General features: G+C 38.2%; 1 protein-coding gene across 1 annotated transcript; it reads right to left on the bottom strand.

Annotated features, from left to right (window-relative positions):
* Positions 1–632: 632 nt before the first annotated feature.
* Positions 633–8,847, bottom strand: LOC139126501 (cyclic GMP-AMP synthase-like receptor 3). The gene is made up of 5 exons (XM_070692555.1): positions 8,720–8,847; positions 4,533–5,128; positions 3,122–3,581; positions 2,092–2,704; positions 633–1,793 (listed from the first exon to the last, which is right to left on the bottom strand). Exons 3-5 carry the CDS (start codon positions 3,516–3,518, stop codon positions 1,346–1,348), a joined length of 1,458 nt encoding a protein of 485 aa, XP_070548656.1. The 5' UTR covers positions 3,519–3,581; positions 4,533–5,128; positions 8,720–8,847; the 3' UTR covers positions 633–1,345.
* Between the last annotated feature and the right edge of the window lie 1,757 nt (positions 8,848–10,604).

The following is a 10,604-nucleotide window of genomic DNA, read 5'->3' as shown; positions in this document are numbered from 1 at the left end:
CATTTAAAACGTTACATCACTCAATAGGAGAACTGAAAAATTGTCATTAGCAGCAGCGCAATGCACGTTATGAAATTTACCGATTGCAAATTTAACCAATATAACACATTACACTTAACTAGTGACGTTGCAGGTGAACTATATTTTGTTTCTCAAAAACGCCGAAAAAGGAAGAAGTTTTATACTGCGGTACATTCAGTTACAAGTCATCGCCGTTCAGTGTAAATCGTCCTAGCGCTTTATCAAAGCTCATCACCCTTCCTTACCAATCTTTCAAGACGCCCAGTAATGTTACTCAAAGAAGTGGAATTGACAAAAATTTTTTGATCAAATTATGGTGAGGCATGAGGTACATAGGTAAAGTCTTTCCTCTAAGATAGCTTAGCAGTTCATCAACTTGAAGAAAACGCTTGAAATATTGCCGGTGTCTGTCCAATGTCCCTTATATTTATCAAGCATATGAAGAAAAACAGGAAATGCAGGGAATAGGCGTCGGTAGATTTCGTGGTTTCATTCTCGATTTGAGAGCAAAAGTAGACGGTGGGTATAGGACGCGCCGGTGCATACATACGCGCGTGCGCTCACACACATCCAGACACACAAACACAAATTAATGAGAAGGTTATACCCACTTAATAATCCAACTATTGTCGAGTTTATTTCATTTTAGAATTCTTATTTGGTATATCAAGTGCATTATTATATTTTGTCAATTCATTGTCATTCAGACGATGGCAACAATATAGAAAATAACAATACATGAATATCCATGAAGGCTGTGAGCGCTGATTGACTTGGGGATTGTCTGTTTTGGGTACGTCATCAGAAACATGTTAAATTTTAAAGTTTTAGCTTCTTAGCTTCACATTTACATCCTCGAGATCAGACTTTAAGAACAAGGTTTTTCTTGTCGTTTACAATTGATGCGGTGATGCAGTTTGCTTTTTACCACAAACACTGCACTTTAAACTGGGTGTGAGATGATCATCGTACCCTTTAGTGGATTTTTACCGCCGCAATACCAATACATTTTCCTTTTGTGGGTATGAATATTTCAAAAAGTCCACAGACGAATCCTTAGTTTACAATTAATGTAATGAAAAGCTACATTGAAAATATTCCATCATTCTGTAGTTTTTCCAAGTTATGAGTAAAGTCTCGATGAAACATTTGAAGTAGTACTAATCAATTAGTAATTAAAAGTAACTTAAAAAATTAAAAGCAGTACTGCTGTATATGTAAGTTAAAACATCGCATCTTTTATCAGCTATACCTGAAACCGAAAATACAGTACAATGCTCATTGAAGATTGCTAAAATTTGCTTGTGTTATTATATTCTGGTCTTCACATCCCTTCTAACACCTTTATCAATTCCCGATCATTTCTTTTCACTAGACTTTGAAGACGCCCAATGATATTACGTAAAGACTCGGTGTTACTTTCTACAAAATTTTCGATTAAATTGTGACGTTGCATGTGATACATCGGTAAAGTTTTATTGTTTAGATAGCTTAAAAGCTCACTCAGAAATTTCTTAAAATATTCGCTTGTGTGGACCCAGTCTCCAGGATAATCATCTAACATGTGAAGAAACACAGTTTTTAGGTAGTAGGATTCAATGCCAGCTAAAGGTGGATGTTCCTTGCAGAATGCCTTAGCCAGCTTCAGTACCTTCCTTTTGTCTTCTCCTGCTAAAGAGACAATTCTCTTCTCTTCTTCCGAGTAAGACACTCGCCATTTGGCTTCTGCCCCGGGAGAGGTGTCGTGTTTATCGGATTTCGCAACGTAGTACCTAAAAGAGTAAACCAAGGGGTTAAGGTAATATTTCAAAATTGATTTCAGTCTAAAATATTTGTGGATAAGATGATAGCGATGATGATGATAGTCACATACATACATCAATGCAAAATGGTATTTGCATTTGATGAAGTCATTACAAAAATATTACACACGCTGACGAGGACACATCTCAGCTTGTTGACTGACGCGTATAGCTGAGGGCTATGCACGCTGCAAACAACGCACATTGTATTATTCTGTGGAAGTTTCCAAATTCACATTTAAAGGAACCTCGAAATAATTGAGTTTACCTGGCGCGGTTCTTGACAGCCGGGACCAAGTCAATCTTGAGATGATGGCTTGTTCTAGAATAGACATCAACCTTCCCTGAAGGTCCATCTTTACCAATCCTAATTTTCATGTCGTCAAATTCAGCTTCGTTCGCAGCTCTTTTCAGGACACTTTGGAACATCCTCATGACCTTATCAGAATCTAGTACGTACGTGCCACCTATCTTGCTTGAGAATTTGGAGCTTTCCTCGGCTGAATCGAGAAAGTCATAAACGTCTGTAACAGATTCAGGCTCGGTTTGTGAAAACAGTGAAACAGTCGATTCAACGTTATCGGCAAAAGCACCAAGGGTTTGAGTGAACCTTCCAATGCCCGTGAAATGTTCTCTCATGTCGAAAGGCAGCATGATGTCAAATTCGTCTGCGTGGCAGACTTTAAGACCTTCGTATGCACTTCCGGTGTACACCCAGTCTTGATCAAGAGTGATGTGCTCTCTTTCAAGCCATCTCCTTAACGGTGCTTCCAGTCTCTCCTTCACCGTTTCCACAATCTTTTTGGCATCATCCATACGGTATTGTGGGATATCCACCATTCTCATGTAAAACTTCTCCAGAGAAACCTGCAACTGTCCATCTTTAAGATGACAAAAGAAAATAGTGTTTTTGGTCAATTTTATCAACCCTAATGATTGCTATCTTGTTTATCTCTTTCTTCATCCCAAGTATCACAAAACACTGAAACAGCCGGCTGCCGATATGTGAAGTACACTATTTGATATATCAGCCAAATGGAAATTTAAATACTAAAGAGTGTATGTTAATGCTCTGTTGAGGCTTGGGAAGGACGCCTACTTTATTACTATCGTGACAGATATGCAGTTACATGAAATGTTATCTGAAAGAAAGTCCGGTGAATACCGGGGCAGCCAACCTGCTGATTTTTGACAATGTAATCGGCGTTTTGATATGCAAAGATGTCAACTTTTTTTAATAAACTTAAAATTTAGAAGAGAAAATTAGTAGAGATGACACAAATGAAACAAATAATTACCCAGAACTCCGAACGATACCAAATGGGGTTCTGCAGTTTTTGGCGGCATTGGTCGTCGCATGATTTCTATGATACAGTATTCGTCGCTTAATAATCTCTCAATGTGTGTCATTATGTTACGCACATCTACTCTATGTAGAGATGGGTTTTCAATCATATTGTGATTCTGCAAATAGTACATTGGTAAAGAACCTCTCCTCAGAGAATAGTGTAACTCCTCCAGAAATTTCATGAAATATTCATTTGTTTTTGTCCATTCTTCAGGATATTTATCCAGCATGTGATAAAAGATATTCTTCAAAAAATACGAATCAAAAGCTGCCAGGGGCGTATCTTTCTTGCAGAATATTTTCGCCATCTTTAAAACTTTCTTCTTATTTTCTCCAACTTTGCACATCTCTTACTCGGGAAAGTCACTCGCCATTTTCCACTGCTGTCCTCTGTGTTTGCCACATAATAACTGAAAACAAGAAGACGCTTTCGTAAGCATTACGTTCCTCTGACATTGAAGGTTACATCATCTTTCCACTAGCACTTCGTTTACACATGTACATTTGCAAGTGGGTTTGAGTAATACTATAAATATTACAAAAATAATCGACTTTTCCGCTAATGTGCAACCGACATTTTGGATTAAGCGTGTGCTTAGCATAAACACAATGGACTCGAAAGAAAGACATTAAAATGTATCTCGCATAGGCAGCAGGACATATTTTGTGAATCCTTATACTAATCCGAAGGCATCATGAAATGTCACTCTTTGTTCAGTATACTCACAAAACTTACACGTAAATATGTCAACAGGATTCACTGTCTTTGTTTTTCTGTCAACTTCTTTGTTGCAGTTTTGCATATGCATAAATAGACACGATACACTCGACATAGAAAGTACGACTATTTAAAAAATGATTTTAAAAACCATGTTGATTTAGCCAAAGGTTGAAGATCCATTACACACTTTCGTTCGAAGGAATGTAATTGACGTATAAATAAGCAAGAGATTGGAATAACTAGTACGCCAGGCTAGGTTAGATGAAATTTTGGTCGTTTCATGAACAAGGATTGAAATGAATTCATGATAAATGGCTATATAATTCTGTTGAAAGTTGTGACAGCACTATAGAGTGCACATATGGTGAAAGTAAAAATACTGTATTCGGTTTATACCGATACTTTCTGGTTTCTTAGTGAATGACGGTGTTTTTTCATAGCCGACCTATTCTCTCTGTCATACAAAAGGTGAAGGCAAACGCAAGCCCGATGGCGCTGTATACTATGATGACGTATGCCAAACTACACCTAGGCCTAATTTCGTACTTCTACGGCAACAAGGCATCGATGCTACATCAGAACTGCAGTTAACATTCACTAGAACGTGCTAAGATATGAAATGAAGTCATGATGCAGTTACCTTCCATGGTACGTAATTGCTGGAATAAGGTTGATCTTCAATGTGGTTGATGTATCATCATAATCGGAATACTCTGTAAACACTGTCATGGCAGATCCATCTTGACCGATCCAAACTCGTTTGTCACTGAAATAAAGAGAGTCCACAGCTTTCTGCAGCACTCGGTGAAAACCACTCATGACTTTCTGAGAATGCAAAACGTAGTCACCATGCCTCTCAACGGCGAATGGAGACTTTCGGTCAGCAGACGGCAAGTGTTCATACGTCAGTTTGGGGTAGGAACTTTGCGTAAAGAGCGAACCAAAAAATTCAGCTACCTCTTTAACTGATTCTACCGTTGGTACATGGTATTGCACTGTAATTGGAAGCAAGATATCGAACTCATCTGGATCACGAACTTTCAGACCTTCATAGGCACTTCCGAAATGCTCCCAAGTCTGACTAAGTATCACTTTATAGTTTTGATCAAGTTTTTCTATCAGTGGTGTCTTTAATTTCGCTTCTATTTCCTGAACGACTTCTTCGGCTCTTTCCATGCGCTCTGTGGATATGCATACTTCTTTGTAATTGAAGTTGTCATAGTCGTCATACTCATCCTGCACCAATCAGAGAGAGAGAGAGAGAGAGAGAGAGAGAGAGAGAGAGAGAGAGAGAGAGATGTTCAAATGTGAGTCCGCAAGTTTACTGATATCTCAACTCCCTTCCATGGCTTAAGGACAATGACACTTTATGAAGCATTTACAGTCAGCGTAACATTCTCAAGTAAGTCATGATACTTTTCGCGGTGAATGTAACAGCAAGCTTCGAGTCTTTCACTTTTTAGGCGCACACTACCTGAAATGGAAACAGTCGTCGGAACTGCGCTTGCGCAAATTTCTTCTTTACAAATAATGTATATCCAGATGTACCTCATCATCATAGCTGTAACATTTAACTTATACGATCAGATTGTGACAGACATACTTTAACTTTCGTCAATCACCATAGTACCTTGGATACAGTATTTATGGGTCCCATACGACCACTGAGCGCATTTCCGACGACATTATCCCTTGAAGAGCGCCCAACATGACGATCATGAAGGGTATGCAACTTGTTAATTCCTGACTACATTTTGCCAAATTGTGGAAAGCTGAGCACGGTGACTGACGACAACCATTATTTTTTAAGAGTACAAGACATGACCTGGACGCTAGTCATAAAAGTTTTACAAATTGGCAATCCTGGAAGATTGAATTATTCCATCAAATAAAATAAAATTTTTAATCTCTGAAATTTTGGATGTAACAGTGGCAGGTTGGTAAAAATGAAAATAATTCCATATATTCACATTTTTTTCTTTTAAAGTAAGAGTTCTTACTGTTCAAAGTTTCAATTCTGTGTTATTGTATAATGATAATGTGAACATTTCATTCACTACATGAACTTGAAATGAGTGGTATTGTGTTTTGATTTTAAGTGATTTTCATGAAACACGTGACTTTTCATTGTCGTTTTGAAACAAGATTAATAGAATCCCACACCCCAACGGGTTGGGATGGAATGTCTCACACGAGTTGGGGAATTCTGTCTCACACGAGCCGAAGGCGAGTGTGAGACAGAATTCCCCAACGAGTGTGAGACATTCCATCCCAACCCATTGGGGTGTGGGATTATTTTTCTCACGTCCCTCCAATATCTTTAGAAAATTGCATTTTATTGTGGTAGGTACAAGGTTTATACTATCAAAAAACCAGCACCCGATTGCTCTTGTTTCATTTGTATCATTCCGCACAGAAAATGAAGTTCCTTTCATTGATAAGCATATCAAACACGTTAACATGTATATTACCGATATGGCAATTTTGTTTGGTTGGTCAGCCACAAAACTCTCTAGGTCATTTGAGGAAAATGTTGCGAAACAGCTCTGGTGGCCATCTGTTGATGACATTGCGTGAAAGCTGTCGTCTGCTACAGCCTCGTGTGCAAATGGCTCGCTCATCGAAGTCTTTCGCTAACTGTATCGCTGTCAAGTCAGTTCTTCTCCAGAAAATATGTCGACGAGCGTAAACAGCCGATAGGATTGTAATGGCCTGAATTCTCCCGTTACAACATAAAAGCGGTCATCCTCCATGTATTTATTGCCGACGCCGCGCTGACCGTACTCAAATCTAGAACAACCTGTTCACTCTGCGATTCAGTCGTCTGTCCGCTGTAGTGCCAGTTGTACATTACGCGATGTTCTATTCGTCAAATAATTCGTACAGGGAATTGGGCGCTGAGCAGAATTGACCAATCAACATACGTTTCACATACGAGGTGTTCGGTCGCGCAGCAATACAGAGTGTGAGAACAAATTGATCTCACACTGTGTTCTCACACTCCCAGCGCACTGGGACGTGAGAAAAGCATGTTAACCCCTTCTTTTTTCTTTAATTGTTGATTATGCTAATACACCGGAATTCAAAATCCCTTATTCAAAAGTATGCGAATAGTTTCAATTTTTCCGATCACATATACTTAAGCAAATAAAAAAATTGGTACTTTCCCATCTCCTGTTTTAAATCTGATCATGTTGAAATGTTCAGTATTCATGTTATCAACACAATCTGCATTCGTATTATGTACAATTATATAGTGCCGCGGTTGTCAGTTGCACTTTTGAGTCTAGACAGAAACTGAAATCGACGTTATGCGAAACACCGCTGCATATAGTATTCATACTCGGGCTGTTAGAAGAGTCTTAAAGCAGGATTTAAAAAAAATAGCTGCAAAATGAGGTTGATACGCAATACAACACTGAGAAAGAATATGAAGCTTGATGAAGCTATCATTCATGTCTTGGTTACTCTGTATGGACAATGTATTCATTGTAAATGACAAATACAGGTAGCCATATAGGAATAGAAGTAATGTGTAATTGCACAGGGTGTTGTCTAAATGTCCGTCCCCAGGGGTGTGTAGGTGTTTCGTTGTATCGCTAATAAAGATATATTCTACCAACCTTTGGTGTTTCGGTCTTAACTTAGCACTGCCCTTGACAATCTTGCGTATACGTTTTATCAACATGCTGCATCTATTATCTGACCAGTTTGATTGCCTAATTCGCCAAAGCAAGCAAGGTGGTAATTTAGTCTATTATCTGATGAGTTTGAGTGCCTAATTAGCCAAAGTAATCAAGGGTAAATTACTAATCTGTGGACGCTCTCACCAGATTATCACCGGATTAAATTTGACAAAGTCAATAACGAACGCACCAGCAAGGTATATCTTCAGTTATACCTTGCTGGTGCGTTCGTTATTGACTTTGTCAAATTTAATCCGGTGATAATCTGGTGAGAGCGTCCACAGATTAGTAATTTACCCTTGATTACTTTGGCTAATTAGGCACTCAAATTCATCAGATAATAGACGCAGCATGTTGATAAAACGTTTACGCAAGATTGTCAGGGCAGAGGTTGGTAGAATATATCTTTATTAGCGATACAACGAAACACCTACCCACCCCTGGGGAAGGACATGTAGACAACACCCTGTGGTGTACCATTACATTCAAGGAGATGCAGTTCCTTGTGATCTATTGTCAACACTATTTTTGTGAACAGTGATACACGTATTGTTTCCTTTTATCATACTGCAGAGAGATAGCATGAACTTTAAACTATTTTCGTGGTTTGTTATTCTCAAATTCTTATGTGGTTTCTTCACTTCCTATGAAAGAAAGATGGAAAACGTGGCATTGGACGTGAACTACCATTCTGCCTGAAAATATTTCATTACACGTGAAGTGCAATGTTGCTATTAACAACCGAAGACCAGATGTTATATGACGTGGATTGACCTTACATCGGAATCGCTATGTCAGAATTGTGTCACCGTTTAAGCTACAATGGCTGTTATGGGAATTGCACAGTTATAGCTACACTGATGTTTATCGCAGTTTTAGGCTATCTGTAACTAACCCATGTAGGCCTAATGATAAAAGAAACGCCCTATTCATATGTGAACAGTATCAAATGTCGGACTTTTGTTCCCGCCCTGAATGACAAAAAAAATCCAGTTTGCATGAAATTCAGTTTGCATGATACGAGTTGGTTACCTTCGTTGGATATGTCTGGTAAATTGACCCTATAAAAAGGTATCTTTTAAGAACATTTTTTTCAACCAGAACATAAAATCATTATCGACTAGCAATGCCTTTGACCAACCTTCGATACTTCTCCACCCATATTGTCCAGTCTTGAATGTGAAGCGTTAAGCACTAATTAGAAGACGACGTTTTCTCGACTTTAGTCTGGTTATACAGTGCTGTCTGTGTGAGCTGTATAGTCTATTACTGTAAAGAGCATGCGCAAAGCTCGCACGATATTTTAATAATTAACTTGTTCAGTCTGTTCGTGATGTTTGCATAAGGATACGTGCTTTATGTGTTGCTACCATGGAATGTTGTGTGGATTCCGAAGAATATACATCAGCGCTCTTCAATGAGGAGTTTCGGCTAATAACATAAATATCCAACAGAGGCTAAATTTCCTGAGAAAACTATCACTTTGAATAGTGAAATGCTTCAAATAAATGGCCGAGGGAATAAAAATATGTACTTGTAACCCGGTCGACCAAAAACAAACAAACACCATACAGACAGACAGACAGACAGACAGACAGACAGACAGACAGACAGACAGACAGACAGACAGACAGACAGACAGACAGACAGACAGACAGACAGACAGAGAAAATATAAATCACTAAGAGACAACAAACAAGCGATCAAATAATCAAACAAACAATCTAAAACAAATTCGGTACAGTAAACGGTATATGACAAATACGTACGTCAAAGTAAAAGTGATATGCAACTTACAAAATTACCCCGCTACGAAATGACCCTTGCCTCTTAGACTCTCTTCTCCAGGATAAACGATTATTGAGAAAACACAATTATTACGGCACAAGACTGAAACTTTAATTTCGGGTAACTTTTTTGAAAGTTTTCTCATAAATACAGTGCAGTGCTATATCGCATTGCGCCTACAATACTCTATTAGGCCAAAAAAACTGTGCTGTTCCGATTACATGGTTTTCAAAAATAGGGTAGGTAGGTAGGGAAACTTTTTTCTTTTTTTTTTATTTCTCAATGTGCATTTTGTACACGTTCAAACAAACTACCAGTGAACAATTTCCTCATGAAATGCACTCAAATTGAATACCAATTTATTAAAATAAAATATTCATCAGTAGAATTGAAGTGTGTGGTTTATTAGACTGCCACGGAAATTGATATGGCTGAATTACAATTATTTGGCAGGAAAGTGAACTGTTTATCCACAGGTAAGTCTGACTTGTAAGAACTGACACAACACAATATTTACTGTCATCAATGCAGTGTTTCATCTAGGATACTATACCAGGGGGATTGGTCCCCCTCTCTTGGAATTTTTGAGGGGAATTTAAAATTTTGGGGGAGATTTAACTGAAACATTTAAGGACATCTTATGTAAGTTTTAATGTTGCAATGATGTCACTTGTGATACACATACTACAAGCCACAACATCACTTGCTTACACAATCCAAGATACTGACTGCAAACACCATCCTCTATAGGATTTTCTCAAAAGTCAACAAATTTGAGTATCACTGTTGTGAATGTATAGGGCTTCCAGGAATGTATAGGGCTTCCAAGAGTTGCGGACGGCTCATTAATATTCATAAGCTTTAATATCCCTAAAAATTGTAGGATATTCCCTCATGCTTAAATATTCTGTATGTTTGTTTGCACATATTCTGTAAAATAATCGCAATCATACCAATCCATAATCCAATGACAGTAGGTCAGAATTCGTAAGACAATAGTTGTAAACATAGACACAAAACAGCACAGAACAGACAGTAAATAGACGGTACACAAACAAAGTCATATTCATGAAAGAAAGATATATGGACCTCTGGCCAGAAAACCAAGAAGTGATGTCAGGTGTTTCGAAAATAGTAAGTTTGCTTTCATAGGGCTTAATGTACATTAAAACATCAAAATTAACAACAGCCAGCCATTCCCACTGTACCTTCAAGGGATTTTTTCATTTTTTACTGAA

The sequence above is a fragment of the Ptychodera flava genome (genome assembly GCF_041260155.1).
Source record: "Ptychodera flava strain L36383 chromosome 3 unlocalized genomic scaffold, AS_Pfla_20210202 Scaffold_27__1_contigs__length_13241970_pilon, whole genome shotgun sequence".
NCBI lineage: Eukaryota > Metazoa > Hemichordata > Enteropneusta > Ptychoderidae > Ptychodera > Ptychodera flava.
The sequence above is the reverse complement of the archived record's forward strand: the minus strand, read 5'-3'. Positions and strand labels throughout refer to the sequence as shown.

Coding starts and splice junctions, on each gene's coding strand:
- LOC139126501 (XM_070692555.1), bottom strand. CDS start 3,518: ATGTGCAAAGTTGGAGAAAATAAGAAGAAAGTTTTAAAGATGGCGAAA. Junction 2,705..3,121: donor GGTATCGTTCGGAGTTCTGG/GTAATTATTTGT, acceptor GTCATCTTAAAG/ATGGACAGTTGCAGGTTTCT. Junction 1,794..2,091: donor GCTGTCAAGAACCGCGCCAG/GTAAACTCAATT, acceptor TTACTCTTTTAG/GTACTACGTTGCGAAATCCG.